At 46.2% G+C, this 19,024-nt stretch overlaps 1 protein-coding gene across 7 annotated transcripts in view; it reads left to right on the plus strand.

The window, feature by feature from the left end:
* The window catches only part of LOC126108422 (nuclear factor NF-kappa-B p100 subunit-like), a 400,072-nt gene extending 386,148 nt beyond the window's left edge, over positions 1-13,924 (plus strand). For all 7 annotated transcript variants that reach the window (XM_049913632.1, XM_049913634.1, XM_049913631.1 and 4 more), the window contains 2 exons: positions 1,031-1,135; positions 13,348-13,924. In XM_049913632.1, the coding sequence (XP_049769589.1) occupies positions 1,031-1,135; positions 13,348-13,852 (610 nt within the window). In that variant the 3' untranslated portion in view covers positions 13,853-13,924. The remainder of the gene's footprint in view (positions 1-1,030; positions 1,136-13,347) is intronic.
* The last annotated feature ends 5,100 nt before the right edge of the window (positions 13,925-19,024 follow it).

Below are 19,024 nucleotides of genomic sequence, written 5' to 3' on the forward strand. Positions count from 1 at the left end.
CGTAAATCATAAATCGCTTCCCGGTGGCTGACACTGGTGTGACGTGCCCTGTTCCACGCTGTCTGACGCACAGCTGACGCGAGCGTCCTCCCTGCCAGCCCCGTGGTTAACGATACATGGTTTCAATGCACACTCTACTTAATGTTAGCTGACTTCCCTGTGCAAATGAGAATTTTTAGTGTTTACCTCTACACAGCATTATGTGAAAATTATCGAACACCACAGGCAGAAACCATTCGTATCTTCAATAAATAAACGTGCACTTGAGGCCGTTGTTTACTAATTTTACTTCCACCGTGCAATCATTATTCCTCGAGCCGTCTCAGAAATCCATTTTCTTAGATTCTGTTTAAAGTGAATACAATCATAAATTGAAACTTTTAATTCTGATACAGTGGGAGCCTCTTACCATATGTCAGGCAGTAACATATTTATGTTGTCATTATGTGCACCAATTCGGCTTTGTAGTTGGATTGTGTTTAGGATGGGCCTACCTGAGTCGAGTGTGTCGTTAACTCGTGTGTATTGACCGTATTTAGTGGACAGCATTTAGATGTTATGATATTTTCAATGACTGTAAAATTTTCCACTGGCCTAGCTCCATTGTGTCATGTCTTGCAGTCTTTCTGCACTGCTGCCTTCTCTGAGGTACCTTCCCTGCAAAGTTAAGTATCTGGTGTCTTATTTCCTGTGCCTGTTACAGTCAAGTCCCTGGTAAACGAGCTAGTGGTTTATTTGCAATGTCCTGTTCAACAACCCTCCCATCTGTCCAGCTGTGCTGAGCCCTTAGATTCGTCTTCGGTTTGGTACACTCAGCTGCTGTTACGGAGGAACTTGGGAGAACCAACCTGTAAACTGATGGAACGGTGAGTCGTCGAACTCGGGAGACCCACCAGCGTGACAGGCAGTGTGTGTTGCGTAAGCGGCCCCCCACCCCCAGCACTGTGCACACGCCCGCCCACACAGCACCTCTTGTTTGCAGCGCCTCTTGCTTGCAGCACCTCTTGTTTGCAGCGCCTCTTGTTTGCAGCTCGCCCGCCAGCCCCAGCCCCAGCGCTGCCACTCAGCCTCCCAGCGGCGCGGCTGCCCGCCACACTCCGCCGCCTCCTGACGACGCGGCCGTCTCTCGCCTGCGGTGAGTGCTGCCGCTGCACGCGCGCGACTTGCTCACCCACAGTAATGCTCAGCACCTTGCCGCATCAACCGAGTGTCACGCTAAAAAGATCTAATTTGAATTTTTCTTAAATTTTCGATAAAGCTGAGCTTACAGCTATCAGGAAAAATTATTTCTACATTTAATTGGTGTGTTCAATGTAACTGCTGCTCTAGATGTTCCTTGCGAATATTAGAAATTAGTTCTGAAGGAAGTGGGTATAAAGCCAGCCTGTCGGTGCACTGTCATTCGACGAAACCTACGTGTCACGGCAATGAATGTAGAACTGTTCGGAAGTACTCACGGGGAACCTCTTTGAGTGCGAGATCACAAATTCAGTCTTTTGTTCATTTGAAAGTGTTAACGTTTCTAACGGGGAAAATTATCAGCTGCTAATGACTCACCATCTCGATGAGGAGGGCAACAGAAAATGAGTGTCTGCAAGGTATCGAGACCCATCTCCTATGGGACACACGTAACACACTTAACAAAATAAACGTCCACATTTCAGAAATGTTCAGGACAGATCATCAACTTGAACCGCGAGCACCAAATGCAAAACCGTGAGTCACAGTGGTTGCAAAGGTGCGCACCCTCGAGATCGAAGCAAAGATCTTCGGAGCTACAAACCGTTCAGAACGATCGGCCAACCATCCACTCTTTTAGATGACGCATACACTTGCAATGGTGTGAGGGCAACTGCTGGAATGTGATGGCGCACGCCAAATGAATGCGAAACTGTGTGTCGTGGTGTTCGTCGTGAAACTGGCTCTCCTGCAAGGCGTACATGCAGTTTGTGCGATAGTACGTTTTGTAGGCACGGAACAAACAATTATTTTCCAGTGATAAAAATCGCAACATCAGACACCTTTCAGGAGGTACAGTTCGCTCTGAGACAGTATGGTTTTTATACGCAGACCAGGAATGTAGTGGAAGAAAGTTATTTTAACCAGCTATCGATCAAAAGTGGTGCTCGTACCGTACGTTCACTTACGCCCATTTCCCTGTTCTTGCTCGGTTTGGCGTAACTACTCCATACTGCCCTTGCAAGATCACGCACACGACAAAGAATCGTAGGGGGAGAAGCACCCCCAACTTGTGCCAGCACAATAACTAACTTTGCAGCCACTCTACCATCCAGATTAACAGTCGGCGCAGTTGTATATGGCTGCATTAAGGCATTGATATTAGTTCATCTTGACAGAACTTTTGCAGTACCTCTAGCCCCTGTTACGTGCATTTTCTCTTGAGGTCCCGAATGGCCAGAGTTAAAAAAAAGTTCCATACTGAACGATGTGACAAGTTTATCTCATCTACAAATGTTCAAGTGGCTCCTGCAGTTTGCTATGCATTATCGACTTCACGCCATATTTGAAATTTCGTTACCTGTTTTTTGTCATTTCTGTAGCACTTTGCGGAGCTATGCCCATCCACTGCTTCCCCACAAATGACTGTAACCTATGTCACACGCAGTTTGATGTGCATAACGTAGTAGGTCACTATCGTGCAACCCTGTAAACTGTGTCGGGCATCCTCGAAATGCACAAACACCACTTTTTGTAACGAGTGTGTCTCGTCCTCCCTCGAGGACGGACGACACCGTCATATTGCTGTGCTTCTTGGCCAGAGATAGTCCTTCACTTCATTTCAGTGGAGGCGGGATTTGTGGATCCCTGTCTGACAAGAACGATGAATTACGTGGCTCGACAACTGTTTCAGTATCATCTCCACTCGTTAAGCACGTATCACCATCATTGCTTTCCTCATGTACATTGTCTGCACTGTCAAACACATGAGACTGTACATTCTGCTGACTCACCCTCTAGAAACACCAATATTTCATCTGCCATTCCTTTCTCACTCCACGGAATTCCTCTGTTTACTTTCTGACGAAATTTCAACTTCGATAACTGTTGTAGAGATAATGCAATGTCCGCTTTGTTTATCGTTGTCATTACTCTGCCATGTATCAACAGCACTAGCAGTGTAGCACTGTTGTGAATTGCTTGTCAACTGATCAGTTAAACTATGGTCCACAGCCAAATGCTGTGCTCACCATTGGTTACTTCCAGTGTCAACCACTGTTGCCATTAACAGGCCGTATTGTGGGGAACCAAATGTCGTAAATGTCATTGGCCTTTTGTGATGTCGCACGCAAGTGGTTCCTTGTCCGCAGGAGGGAGGGGGTGGGTTGAAGAGAAAGTAGAATTAGAAGTACGACGGCCAACTAACTGCAGGAATGTGAATACGGCTTGTTTAGTCTGTCTGAGTGTTCTTTGAATTTCCTTTAATTGGCATTTATTGACACTTTCATTTGTAGCAACCATTGAAAACTTTAATACAAAGTTGTATATGAGAAGCTCTGGAAATGGTGTATAAAGGTCAGAGCTGGAAATGGTGTATAAAGGTCAGAGTGAAAACAACAGCCATAATGAAAGTTGAATTCAGTTGTGAAGTCACGCTCAGCGTTTGTTCTTGTTCACAATAAGCGGGATATGAGGTCAGTTCTGTTGCGGGTGTGGCAGGTTGGAGGCGTGTTAAACCGCGCCCTGCAGCTGATGGGATTCAGCACGTCTCTTCAGTGCTGGTTTTTCTTTCACCGTGGAGCAGTTTCTCCTCAATACCGTTCTAATACTCAGTTTGCTTATTGCATATTAGCGACCGATGGTAGCCGACATGGACAGTTCGCTTTATGAGAACAAAAATTTATATCTGACACTGAATTGAAAGGTTTACAAGATGGCTTCATTGAGACTGCATTGACTTTGCTTAATGTCCTAGAATAGTACTTGCTCAGGCCTCAGACTAGCAACAGTGGGACTATTCATCATGAAACTGATCGGAGCAGAATGCAGCAAGATGCTATACAGAGAGGTGTGTCCTAAGTTTCTAGTGGAAAGGTGGGTGGGAAGCATACATTGTACCTTTCATGGGACAGGATATGTATGAACTGATTTTAGAAAACACATTACTCCTCCCTATACAGAGATTCAAGGGCTTCATTGCTCAATTACCCGTGGTGGTCAGCCGCACACATGTGGAATGTGTGGATCTATCTATGATGGATCGCAGGGCTTCCTATTGTTACAAACCAATTTCGTTAATCTGTCCCCTGAAACTGACTGTGTTAGTCTTGGTGTTCCACCGCCCAGAACCCTATCAGACTCACTTATTGATTTGGGTCTTTTCTCCTAGTTCAGTGTATTGAAACGTCTGTTCACTTTCGTACGTTGGCGCGTTTGTCACGCACATCACGATTCTCAGCTGTCTTCGACGGAAACACAGCCTGACTGTATGCCACGCCCACCTGCATAGCTCCATAAATGTGCGATAACTTCTTACACAGGAAACAGCCTCTCACGCTCTACACAGTATCACCATGGGCAACTGGGAAAATAGCAACGCCAGAATAACAACCCTCACCCCATAGGAGTGAAGCCCAGCGTACACACTAACAGTGAAAGCTACTGACGACTGCTACTGGATTTTATACTACTGTAAACGGTGAGGCTAAAATTAATGAGAGTAATTACGGGCTCCATCGGAAACTGGATCATCCCAGTGGGAGGATGTGGCCAGAGTTTAACGTGGTGTGAGCGGCCACTTGCTTTTTGTAGGCTGGTGGTTGCAGCTCTCAGTGCGGCGACATCAGGCTGTGTACTGCCTGCCCCTACTGATGCTGTATGCAAGTTTCTATGACAAAGTATTCAGGTTTTCAGTTAGGAATATTTGGTGCATCAGTGAAATAAGACAGCAAATCCAGTGAAAAACTGCAAACATTTTATTCCCCATTAACTGACACCACAGTTTTTAACCAGCATAGTACACTGCTGCTGGCCGCTATTGGTTCACATTCCAGTAAGTCTCTGGAGTTAGTGTCCTCTCCCAGTCACAGAAACTGATGGTGCAACCGACGCCGACACCTTCACGGATCGGACTGCTCCCTGGACAGCATATATGCCGAGAGCAGATTTCTGTCGTTCTTGTGGCTGCAGTATCCCTACCTCTTAAGAATGATGATGTAGAGGTCCTTTGCACACAAGCACATGTCCGAAGGAAGAGGCACAGTGACAACAACAGCTGTTAAGAAGATAGTCAACAACACAGTTAAGGAATTATCATCTTCATCCTCCAGCACCTGGCAATGACTTTCAATCAGAGTATCCTCCCCTGCACAGTGATTGATGTGTTGTTGTGTACATAGTTCCACGTAGTCAGCGCGTGCACAACTTTCCCAGTAGAGCACGCCTCGCTAAGCACAACTGCGCAGGCACAGCGCTCGTCCGTCTCCGCACTATGAGATGGTACTGCCTTAGAGACAGACCAAATTCTGCTTCCGCCGATCCACGTATTAATGTGTAGCGCAGCCAATGAGATTGCTGCTAACGTCGATCCTTTTTCTCCTCGCGGATCACACTCGTGCAGTGATACCTGAACGCGCGAGGTATTATGACGAGTATACAGACCTCCGATCAGTCAGCCTGCATTAATCTAAAGTCAAGTTTCAGTCTGCGCCTAATAAGATTATCATATTCCTGTACACAGCCGTGAAGATAAATGAATAGACACTTTGTCAAGTATCAGAGATATGTGAAAATAAGATTAACGTACCAAGACCAAAGGAACTTCAGACTGTCAATTGTAAACAGCATCCAGAATCAAGTTACGTAATGTCTATGATTTTTATTATTTTAATAAATGTGTGTGAAAATTAATCAAGTTCTGTTTAAAGTCGGTCACCGTCAATCTGCTACTCTAAGCATGCAAGTGGCATTTCTATTGTCTGACCTAAAGGCAGAAGATAAACACACCACGGTAAGACCATGAGACATATTGCTGCCAATCGCCTACTTCGTTAGAGCGACAAATAATCTGACGGTGTGTGTACCGAAGGTCTTCCAGTACGCACATCACATGTGTGTACATGAGTACAGACTGTGATGGAGTAACAATGACATTTGGGAGTTCAGGCCTGGCCGTGAGTCGTGCATGGATAGCCGAAGTGGTTAAGGCGAGCGCTCGCGCAAAGAGAGGAATCCGGGGCCGAGTCCTTGTCCGGCACAAATCTTCGTTGCCTTCCGTCCCTCACACAGCTGACGGCTGTCCGTATTCGCGTCTGTGAGTACATTTCAAGCTCTTCACAACAGCTGCAGCCACTACAGTGCCTTCTTCCTTGGACATGCATGCGTGTCAGAAGGAACGTTGCGTCATTCGTCTTAAAAGCACAGGCGCGGCAATATCGTTACAAACGTCGTGGGATACCTCCTGGTAACGTGGCGGGCATTCCTTTGCTCGACATAGCGTAGCAGCTGCAGATGGCGCGGGCCCAGCAAGTCGTCATAGGTCGCCTGCACACATACTCATCCGTGCTGCCCCTGCAGCGCCCCATAACTGCGAAAGTGCAGCCGGTGCAGGATTTTATGCACTAACGGATCTCTCAATTATGTATCGGGTGAGTTGGGCGGCTAAATCACTCGCTCGAGTTGTCCAGATCGTTACTCAAACCAATTGCAAATACTTGTTGCCTGGTGACAGGGCGCATTGCCATCGACAAACATTCCATCGTCGTTCGGGAATTCGAGGTCCTCGGGTCGCTCCAGGTGCCCTCAGAGTGGCCAACCTCAACTGATTCCCAGTCAGTGTTGGGTTCAGCTCGCCCACAGGACCCAGTCCATTCCGTACAAACGCAGCCCTCGCCACTGTCGAGCCACCACCGGCTTGATAAGTGCCTCATCGACATCTCGTCTCCGGGGCTTCGCGGGGTCCGCGTCGCAGCCGAACCCCACCTCCAGCCCTCACCACCTGAACTCTGGACTCAGCTGACCAGCCCACAGTTCTCCAGCTGCCTACTCTCCACCTGATACGGCCACGGACCCCACTGAGATGATACAGGCCATGCCGCACTGTTCGCAAAAGCACTCGCATCAGAAATCTGCTGCCGAACGCATTAGTGCCAAATTTCGTGACACAGCCCGAACACAAACGTTCGTCGTAGATTTCTGCGGTTATTTCACAGTGTTGCTTGTCTGTTAGCACTGACGACTCATCGCAAACGCCTCTGCACTCGGCCGTAAAGTGAAGGCAGTCGGCCACTGCGTTCTCTGTGCTGTCAGAGAATACCTGAAATTTGGTATTTTTGTCATACTCACATCACTGTGGATGTCACAATATTGGAATCCATAACGATTTGCAAAATGGAATGTCCCGTGCCTCCAGCTTAAGGATGGTGATGAAATGTGGACACATCAATATCTTCTCCAAAAAATATTGATGTATATCGGCCATCATTTTCTGTCGGTATGTCAATATGTTAAAAAAAAAAATAAAAAAAAAAAAAAAAATGGAATGACAAGATTTACGATGTGAAGAAACAAAACACCAATTTCCTTATAAAATAATTTTCAACGCGTCTACTATTTTTGCACATCGAAATTCTTGTAGAACAATTGCTGAAAATGAAGAACAAAAATCTAAATGACAAGCTGTGGGCGCAATGGTGTGAGGGGAAATGCAGACGTAATCGGCGGGCAGTGCTGCCAACGGAAAAAGAAAGCGGGCTTTAACTTCGCCGCAGAATTTCGACGCTGCAGATGGTAGGTCCCTGGCCTTTATAGAAATGGAAAAGCGGGGAATCGGGCATGAAGTGTTCCGGACAAACCCGCTGTGTGACGAAACACGACGATGGACCCATCAGGCACCTTTCATTGTGCCACCTGCGTGCAGGTACCGTTTTTAGCAGTGTGTTCATCGGTATGCGTTAATGTCCAACATTTTACTTTAAATTTTTGCTGTAAAGGGGATAGGCAGGCTGCTAGCTCAGGGTGTATACGACCCGGGACCACACGGAGATCCGAGAAAAACCCAGGAATTGTTTAGAGTTGCGGCAACTTTTCACTGTTTTAGTTTTGAGTTAAATTTTTGTGACTTCGATTGGTGAGAACCAATACTATAACAAAGGATATTACTGTACCCTACCACTGCAGAATAATACTGCAGCAACAAAACATGAACGACAGAAAAGAAACGAAAATAAAACTTCAGTTGCGAAGGAAATGCGCCACATACAACAAAACACAGTGCTCATACAATCGTCTGGTAACAGCAAAGTATGTCGAAGGCTGTAGGAAAACTATGCAGTGATCGATAACAACAAATTGCTTCCGATGAGTGTGACGTGACAACAGTTTGGATTGGATTCGTTTGAGGAGTTGCGGGCTGCCTCTCGCGCATGCGCAGTTGAGTGGCGTGTGAGCAGTCCCTCCTGCCTGTTGTGGTTACAGAAGTGTGGCTGGGAGCCGCCATCTGACGTCGCCGCCCTTGGGAAATGCGGTGGATCCGGGGCTGGTGCACAGGGCAGCCCGAGCTGTGGTGGGCGGGTGGGTCGCCTTCACGTGGCCTGTGTATACGTTCAGCGATTTTACTGTTTCCTCTTCGTTTATTGCTCTCACGTTAAATTAAAGCAAAACGGATTTTTGTGACCAGGGGCTGTCAAATGAATTAAAATACGTTCGCATAATTAAGGAAGGCTAAAATATGTTGTCAGTTCAGATTTTATTTCCACCTTTGACAGTCAGCCGTTAATCGCCTTACAGAAGAATGAAGTTATTTTTCGCTAAAGAGAAGTGGCTTTTATTAATCTTTCCCACTGAGGCAGTCAGTTTATTTGAAACAAAGTGTTTAATTTCACACTATTGCCTAGTTTCAACTGTTAGCTGCGTTTCAGGTGCACTTATGGCATTATACCATAATAAAGAACCAAACATGATGTAATGCAGTACTGGTGCTGCAAGAAAATTTACATCGGAATCTCGACTTAGGAATGTGCACTTTAAGCCTAATTGTGCATTTTAGTGTGATGCACGAAATCCGGATGCTCTTGAAGTAACCGTCTGATGTCTTGTTTCTTTCGTGACATAATGTAAGATCCTTTAGTGTTTCACACGTACGAACATGAGGGCCTCCTGCGTCATCGTAGCTGCGCAAGCGCGGTGACTCCTTCCACCTGGCACTCTCTGTCAACTGCTGAAACGAACCTCATATTTCTAACACGTCACGGGAAAATACTGCGAATGGTGGTTTCAAAAACGTACTGCGTAAGTTTTCTTTTACGCAAGATGAACTATATACGAGAATGTACGATGAATTTATTAAATCACAGAGCGTTTGACTCTCATTTAAAAATCAACTCTTCAGTGACGGGCTATTTAGAGGAATTTCGAGCCCAGAAGATGAGACATTTAGGTCGTTATTAAAAGTTTTATCATCACTTTAGTGTGATGTGCCTTAAAGTGTAACACGCGCACAGATCATCAATATTATATGTGCAGGCTTAGCTTCTCTTGCAGCTTATTAATCTTTGAGACCAATATTGTATGTGAACGATGTGTATATTAATTTAAACCATGAGCTTTTATTATTTTTGTGTTAGCGGTACTTACGAGTGATGTTACTATTGGCTGACTACATCGCGTGTCGTGTGCTGTGATCACCTGGCGAGATCACGTGACATGAGCTATGGCTGGCTTACAAAAGCTCTTCGCAATCTCGATTTCAATGCATCGGAAAGTAACGTTCGGTGTTTGGGGGAATCCGAATTTTTACCTTCATAATAGGAACATATGGACAACATCAAAACTTGCAAAACGTTTTTCTTTTCTCCGCTGAATTTAGTTTTCTAAAGTGCCAGGGAATTCTACGTCTGTATAACAATCAAAGAAGTGATGAGTCTTACAGTGGGGAGGAAGAGTATAGTGTCGCATAACATGGAAAAAGTGTATTTTGATCTGGAAGAAAGTGTATTTTGAAGTGGGGAATCCGGGAAAATTTCGGGAAGTGTTTTTCCTTGTTGATGTACACACCCTGTTACCAGAATGAGATTTTCACTCTGCAGCAGAGTGTGCGCTGATATGAAACTTCCTGGCAGATTACAACCATGTGCCCGACCGAGACTCGAACTCGGGGACCTTTGCCTTTCGCGGGCAAGTGCTCTACCAGGTGCAAAGGTCCCGAGTTCAAGTCTCGGTCGGGCACACGGTTTTAATCTGCCAGGAAGTTTCACACCCTGTTAGCTTGTTGATGTACAGAACATGTAATAATAAGTCTATACTTCTACAACTCTAAAACCAGTAGTATATTTACAATGTGCAGCCGATATTTGATAGGCAGGAGTGTCGCGATATTTTGTCTGCCGACGCACTTTTTCAAGATATCGAGAGTCAGTATCGAAATTTTAATTGATATCGATGTATTGGACACTCCATATTTTCAAAAATATCGACAATCCTGGTGTAGGGCCGACTGCTGTTCCGCAGCCGAAGTCTGTAAATTCTGGCCGTGCGGCCATTAGAGAAGACGGCAGCAACCCTTACAGACGAGTCAGCCGAGTACAGGGGGCAGCTGGGCCGACACACGGCCCTTCCTGCACCTCGCGTGCGCCACACCGCAGCCGCCTGCCTGTGCAGACTCTGCTGTCGCACGGCTTCCGCTGGCTCAGTGTAACATTCAACCTGGTCTTTGCTTGAAGGCACGCGGTTGCTTCCTGATGGTGAAACACCTGGTCTCAGGTTGAAATTACAAACTACTCGCAATTGTACGTAGACAGAATACACTTCAAATAGATTAAACATTTTGTTCAAAGTAACTGATGACTTGTGATCTGCAAAGTAAGTAATTTTGTTAAGGATATGTAGTTTTACACTTAAGTATGTGCTCGAATTGTATAGCATCGACTGCAGGGACACATTTGGAATTGCTGTTTGAGAGATAGATGAACAGAAGAAGGTTCGTTGGATGATATGCAGTTGCATGGTATGGCGGTTCGACGGCGCACATCATCTGACATCGTCGGAGTTCACGACAGACCGCGTCTCTCAGTGCTGCCCAGAGGAAGAAATCTGCAGGAGTGGAGTCAGGGTAGCCTCCTGGCCGTCGTGCTGCGGCATTCCGCCCTGTCCGGTGGTCGGCAAACTTTTCATTCGGTGGTTTCTCTACAGCAGGGGAAGCGTCTGGGCAGCAGTCGTCTTCCAACCACACACACCGCCTGTTATCCAGTGGTGCTTGCTCTGGGAGAACAGGCAGGATGTCCGTAACGACATGTGCGTACGTACTTCCATTTAAGCTCCACTCCGTGGACGAAGTAAGGTCCCACAATGTAGGCGTAATTCCCTATGGTGGCACACCACACATGTGCAATCAGAGGCCGGTAGTATCGTACCTGAGGAAGCCGGTGCAGATTTCCGGTGTCGTGTGTCGTGGGCTGTGGATCAGACGGACGTAATTGTGTGCCACGTTCGCAGTCTGGTGGTCGACAGTCGCTGACGTACCGACAGGCGGTAGGGGGCGGCGCTTGTGAGGGTCGCCTGCAGACGGCGCAGCCTGCCTGGCCGGCCTCTGCCCTGGACGCGGTACAGTGTGTCCGTCAAGTCGTGCGCCCTCTCCGCTCCACAGTGCTGTCCCGGCGACCCAGTCTGGCCACACAGCCTGGCGGCGCTCACTCCCAGCTCAGCGAGCCGACACTGCTGCAGCACAGCAGACGACTGGCCTGTCTAGAAAAACACGACATTGTGGAGTAAATTACATTAACATGGGAACAGGAATCTAATGTCAGCGTTCCCGTATCTGTTAGAAATATAGAACCGAATTCCTGTTTGTCTGAATGCGTGTTCGTCTACAACTTCATCCAGAATTGGCGGATACATTCGGTCCATTACGATTTTTCAACAAAACATAGTGCAGCTGTACTGGAGAATTTAAGCCTTTCCTTTGATGCGGTCCGCTTAAACGCGACAACTCTTGTGACATGAGTAGTGCTCAAAAGTAACGGGCAACTCGCCATTTTGCGTTTTTTATAACTGAGATTTGCACGACTTTTTTGTCATTGTGATGGTAAACTTGCGTGAAAAGTTTCTGTACACCAGGGAAATGGGATATTTAGTCTGTTGTCACATCTTGGAAAGGTTATTGGTGTGTTAGTAGAATCGGCGATTATTTATTTAATGTAAAAGTGGTTTATCGCGTTTGTACTACATTTGGCTATGCGAACAGAGTCAAATTCATCAACCTTTTGGAGACATCAGATTTTGCTTTTGTCGAATCTACTATCAGTACGGGAAGTGTTTACGATTGGTGTAAATGTTTCTTCCACGTTAACAGTTCGGTGCAGCACAAATTCCTGTCACAAGGTGAAACGGTCAGCAAGTAGTAAAACCTACAAGCTCAACGCCAGCGGCATGACGCAATCAGAAAAAAAAGCATCTAGATTTGTGGCGGAACAGTTGATGATTTCTGCACTGCAATAACGCATCTGCTTAGAATTCGTTGCGTGTTCATGAGTGTTTGGCTAAAAACCATACTGTGGTGAATAACGCATCTGCTTAGAATTCGTTGCGTGTTCGTGAGTGTTTGGCTAAAAACCATACTGTGGTGACGCCCTTGGCTGCACAATCACCTGATGTGAAATTTTGTTCCTAAAAATTAACACCAACAGTAAAGGGCTCTCTCTTTCATAGAGAGACGAGATTTAAAATGCTTCACTGAGAGAACTACAGGGTATCACAACAAAAGTTCAAGAATGGTTTGAGGAAGCGGAGCAAACACTGGAATAAATGTATTCACATGTATTGGAAAATATTTTGAAGAAGACAACACTGATACATAAAGCCAGTAATGGATCCAATATTCACCGCTCTTGCTTTCACTAATATTGTCCGTGTTGCTACCTACGTTTTGTTAACAGACGAGGAAGTGTTATTTCTGTACTTAGAAATGTCATTAGTTGCCTGTGTTTTCTTCCCGAGTGTCGGTAGGGATTGCTGCAAAGGCAGTCTAGCATTAGAGGTGGGTTTCTCTGAAGATCAACGATCGGTTACGACAGGATGCTGAGGTCATAGGAGGTGACTCTTTGGAATGAATTAGGAGAAAAAGTTAAAACAGCTGGTAATGAGAAGCAGTGCACCAATTTTTAACAGGAAGTGGCTGCAGATTTCAATTATCAGATACTGGTATGTAGGTGTCCGCGATACACTGGTTGATCTGTATCACAGAGGGAAGATTTCTAGATTTGTAACTCGTGGCTGGGCAGAAGTGTATTCAGGACTGGTCGCAGTTTGGCGTCTGTGACGGTTTCTTTCATTTGGTGTGTGTGTATGTGTGTGTGTCTGTGTAGTAGAGTGAGAGAGTGTCAATGTTTTGTGCAGGAGCCTCTCTCAACAGGAGAGAGGGAGGAGGCTGATAGAGGCGGCCAGGCAGGGGTCGGCGGAGCAGCTGCGAGAGTTGCTGGCGGCGGGGGCGGACGTAGTGGCGAGGGAGGAGGAGGTGTGGTGGGGGGGCAGCCGGACCGCCCTGCACCTGGCAGCACGCGGGGGTCACGTGGCAGCGGCCAGCTGCCTCGTCGGCGCCGGCGCAGAGGTCGACGCCAGGACCAGCCTGGGGCGGAGGACGCCCCTGCACTTGGCTGCACAGTGGGGCCACGCTGGTGTGGTGCGGCTGCTGGTTGGCACCTCTGCTGACCCCAACGCCAGGGATCGGTGGGGGCAGACGCCGCTGCACAGGGCGGCAGAGGGGGGCCACGCAGAGACGGCGGCTGAGCTCCTGCAGGCAGGGGCGGACATGGGGGCCCGGGATGGGGGTGGCAGGACCCCCCTGGACGTCGCCAGGAAGAACAGAAAGCGGGAGCTGGTGCATATGCTGAGACAACGCTGACATACAGCATTGAGGAAGCACAATCAGTTACATCATATGTCTTGGTCTTTCAAATAAAGAATACAAAAATGATTCCTTTAATCATTTATTTGTACCTACCATTTTGTGCTGTGTATGACAACTCTGGTAACACCGTGACAACTGCAACGACGAGAGATACCTGTAAACTAATGCGAGAAAACCTTTCTTTTGACGGTTCAGTCTGTAAAATACTTCACGATCAGTTTTTGCAAAAGCTGAGTAATAACTGAAAAACGCTCCACTATTACTAAGCACCACCATTGTCTTCCTCACGGGGTACAACATATGCAAGCAACTTACAAGAACACAGCCGACATCTATCACGACCGCCAGCATTTCAAAACGTCACCAATCAAACTCTTTAACGACACGAATGGCGCAATATTGTTGGTTGTCTACCACATTATGCAGCTGCATTAACGTTTGTTGTTCGAAACAGTCCACTGCATGACCCCATTACTGGAAACTATATGCTGCTAGCATGTGTGGTGCTATGTTACACCAACATATACTCCACCATACTCAAATTACTGGCACACAAGTCATTCAGTGAGAATATGTCTTCAGTTCCGATCACACGCCGAGTGTACCTGCGTATCTGCAGTACGCAAATGCTTGCCGTCTTTAATTGCAACCTCAGATTGGTAGCAAGAGTTACACCACATACTTGGCAACGCTGCACATGGAACGTGTCACACATCAGGCGGATTCGTAGAGGTGACACTATCACGAAAAGTAAAATAAATAAAATTCTCTTCTTTGTCCCACGAATGGAGGAAGTGCTTCCAACTGTTGGTGAGATTCTAATGAGCAACTTACTCTTACATTAATTCAAATGTAGATGTGACTGCCGATGTTATTTACACAGTTTGCCATACTGTCGCCATCTGTATATGAGCATGTCGTTATTTCGTAACTTTCGTCACCTGAGTCTACGACGTTTAATAAAAATGACGGAACGAGCTGTGGGGATGTCAAAAACGAAACACACTATGACAACTAAGTTTCAAAAGACGTTTCCTGTGACAACAGTGCTACATTGAAGCGAATCGCTGGTGGTTACAGAGATGGAAGAGATGCATGTCCAGTGTGCACAGAAGAGGTTCTTATAAAGTACCAACCAATATGAAAGACTCATAAAATGTTGACGCCGAAAGTGAACTGGCCGGATTGAGCGTGTGAGGTTCCTTTCCCTATCGACAGCAACTTATTTTTCCAGATTTTACGTTTCAATGTGACACTGCAGCTAAGGGAACAGTGCAGAATACAGCAGCAGCGGCGGCGAGCGAGAAGGCGTTCCCCGCGCGTGCCCTGGCAGCGGATTCACCGCACAGCATGATGGTGAGTGGCTGGGGTGAGGGCTCGCGAGCCAGCCGTGGGGCCGCGAGAGAGACTCGCGCCCGCCAGCCTCCAGTACTCTGGTGCGAGACGGACCTGGAACCAGTGTTGCCAATTTAGCCAGTTTGTCGCTAGAAATGGCGACTTTTGCCTTCGTCTTAGAGACAAAAAAAAACTTTTTAGTGACAAAAATTATTTAGCGACTTATCTGGCGACTTTTGGAGTACTGACGACTTTTGAAGTACAAATCAAAATTATTTTGGGCCAGTATTTTCATTAACAAAACTAAGATTTTAGCTATAGAATGGTTACTACACTGACATTGTTCTAGATTTACTAAGTTAAATTAAGTTCTTAACAGATCATGTAGCATTGTTCAGAATTTAGTAAATCTGAATGTGGGAATTGCCTACAGAGTAAGAAAACGTTGACCATAGAACAATTCATCATTCATTACCCACTAGCATATCGATCTGTAAGTTTTCAACTTTTGAAATATCGTTATTTTTCGAATTGACAAAAAACATACGTAATATTAAGTATAATAAAATACTATCTATCCAGCAACCTCTAATTTTTTGAAATGTTAATTCACAGTTAAATTATTAACACATGCACAGTGGTAATGCGAGAATAATTCGGTGGGGGTTTTAAACAATGATCAATAGGACTGATATTGAGTTACCGAGTGACCTCTAGTTCGCCCGAGTTTTAATGTATTTTCAGTTATTCTAAATTGGTGAAACTTACGTTGTGGTGGCTTACATAATGGATTTACTGCAGAAGAAGAAGCAGTACTTTCATAAATATCGGGATGCGTGGGAAGCAGAACCTGAATTCAATGGGTAGCTGAAACCAGTCATTGGAGACTTATCCAAGGCAAGATATCAAGTATGTGCAACAGAGTTTTATGCTAAAGTGGGTGATATTAGAAAGCATTCGAAAATTATTAAGCATAAACAAAAAATTGATTTAAAAAAAAACACAAATCACCTTACCTGTGAAATTGTTCCGAAAACTGCAGTTAGAAAAGCAAGCAGAGTGGAAGGTGCCCTTTCTTTATTTGTTGCTGAACATTGTTCTATTTTAGCTCTAGATCATTTAGGAATACTGTGCAAGAAGGTGTTTTCCGGTGATGAGGGCGCTAAAAACAAGCAATTACATCGTACAAAGTGCACTAATATTATAACTGAAGTTTTGGCTCCATATTTTACACAATCATTGGCTGAAGATATAGGTAACCAAAAATACAGCGTACTAATAGATGAATCCACAGATGTATCAATATCTAAAATGCTAGGTATCGTTATACGGTACTATAGTGTAAACAACCAAACCATTATAGCAGCATTTCTCAAACTCACTGTAGTAGAAACTGCAGATGCTAGAAATCTGGCTGCTGTTCTTAAAGATCTCAAACTTCCAATTGCTAATATGGTAGGAATTGGCACAGATAATGCTTCTGCAATGGTCGGAATGAACAATGGGCTTTTCGAACAACTTAAGAGAGAATATGGTTTGACGCAATTGGTATTGATCCGTTGCATTTGTCACTCTCTGCAGCTTGCAGTTTCGCACGCCTCAGTGAATACCATACCTAGAAACATTGAGTTTCTTGTACGGGAAACCTGCAATTGAAACTTCCTGGCAGATTAAAACTGTGTGCCCGACCGAGACTCGAACTCGGGACCTTTGCCTTTCGCAGGCAAGCGCTCTACCATCTGAGCTACCGAAGCACGACTCACGCCCGGTACTCACAGCTTTACTTCTGCCAGTACCTCGTCTCCTACCTTCCAAACTTTACAGAAGCTCTCCTGCGAACCTTGCAGAACTAGCACTCCTGAAAGAAAGGATATTGCGGAGACATGGCTTAGCCACAGCCTGGGGGATGTTTCCAGAATGAGATTTTCACTCTGCAGTGGAGTGTGCGCTGATATGAAACTTCCTGGCAGATTAAAACTGTGTGCCCGACCGAGACTCGAACTCGGGACCTTTGCCTTTCGCAGGCAAGCGCTCTACCATCTGAGCTACCGAAGCACGACTCACGCCCGGTACTCACAGCTTTACTTCTGCCAGTACCTCGTCTCCTACCTTCCAAACTTTACAGAAGCTCTCCTGCGAACCTTGCAGAACTAGCACTCCTGAAAGAAAGGATATTGCGGAGACATGGCTTAGCCACAGCCTGGGGGATGTTTCCAGAATGAGATTTTCACTCTGCAGCGGAGTGTGCGCTGATATGAAACTTCCTGGCAGATTAAAACTGTGTGCCCGACCGAGACTCGAACTCGGGACCTTTGCCTTTCGCGGGCAAGCGCTCTACCATCTGAGCTACCAAGCACGACTCACGCCCGGTACTCACAGCTTTACTTCTGCCAGTACCTCGTCTCCTACCTTCCAAACTTTACAGAAGCTCTCCTGCGAACCTTGCAGAACTAGCACTCCTGAAAGAAAGGATATTGCGGAGACATGGCTTAGCCACAGCCTGGGGGATGTTTCCAGAATGAGATTTTCACTCTGCAGCGGAGTGTGCGCTGATATGAAACTTCTTGGGGGCACACAGTTTTAATCTGCCAGGAAGTTTCATATCAGCGCACACTCCGCTGCAGAGTGAAAATCTCATTCTGGAAACATCCCCCAGGCTGTGGCTAAGCCATGTCTCCGCAATATCCTTTCTTTCAGGAGTGCTAGTTCTGCAAGGTTCGCAGGAGAGCTTCTGTAAAGTTTGGAAGGTAGGAGACGAGGTACTGGCAGAAGTAAAGCTGTGAGTACCGGGCGTGAGTCGTGCTTCGGTAGCTCAGATGGTAGAGCGCTTGCCCGCGAAAGGCAAAGGTCCCGAGTTCGAGTCTCGGTCGGGCACACAGTTTTAATCTGCCAGGAAGTTTCATATCAGCGCACACTCCGCTGCAGAGTGAAAATCTCATTCTGGAAACATCCCCCAGGCTGTGGCTAAGCCATGTCTCCGCAATATCCTTTCTTTCAGGAGTGCTAGTTCTGCAAGGTTAGCAGGAGAGCTTCTGTAAAGTTTGGAAGGTAGGAGACGAGGTACTGGCAGAAGTAAAGCTGTGAGTACCGGGCGTGAGTCGTGCTTCGGTAGCTCAGATGGTAGAGCGCTTGCCCGCGAAAGGCAAAGGTCCCGAGTTCGAGTCTCGGTCGGGCACACAGTTTTAATCTGCCAGGAAGTTTCATATCAGCGCACACTCCGCTGCAGAGTGAAAATCTCATTCTGGAAACATCCCCCAGGCTGTGGCTAAGCCATGTCTCCACAATATCCTTTCTTTCAGGAGTGCTAGTTCTGCAAGGTTAGCAGGAGAGCTTCTGTAAAGTTTGGAAGGTAGGAGACGAGGTACTGGCAGAAGTAAAGCTGTGAGTACCGGGCGTGAGTCGTGCTTCGGTAGCTCAGATGGTAGAGCGCTTGCCCGCGAAAGGCAAAGGTCCCGAGTTCGAGTCTCGGTCGGGCACACAGTTTTAATCTGCCAGGAAGTTTCATATCAGCGCACACTCCGCTGCAGAGTGAAAATCTCATTCTGGAAACCTGCAATTGTTTCTCCATTTCACCCAAAAGACAGGAGGAAAATAAAAAGTTTTATGAGACAATAAATTGTAGAAAACAGCCACTAAAAATTTTGAAGGTCTGTGCAATACGTTGGCTTTCAATTGAACCAAAAATATGAAGAATTCTGGAGCAGTGGGAAGAACTAAAGCTACATTTTTCACTTGCCATGGTTCAAGACAATTGTTTCACTGCCGATCTTTTGTACAAGATGTATTGTGACAATTAAATCATCTTTACATGTTTTACCTTAAACATGATTT

Source organism: Schistocerca cancellata, chromosome 11 (genome assembly GCF_023864275.1).
Source record: "Schistocerca cancellata isolate TAMUIC-IGC-003103 chromosome 11, iqSchCanc2.1, whole genome shotgun sequence".
Classification (NCBI taxonomy): domain Eukaryota; kingdom Metazoa; phylum Arthropoda; class Insecta; order Orthoptera; family Acrididae; genus Schistocerca; species Schistocerca cancellata.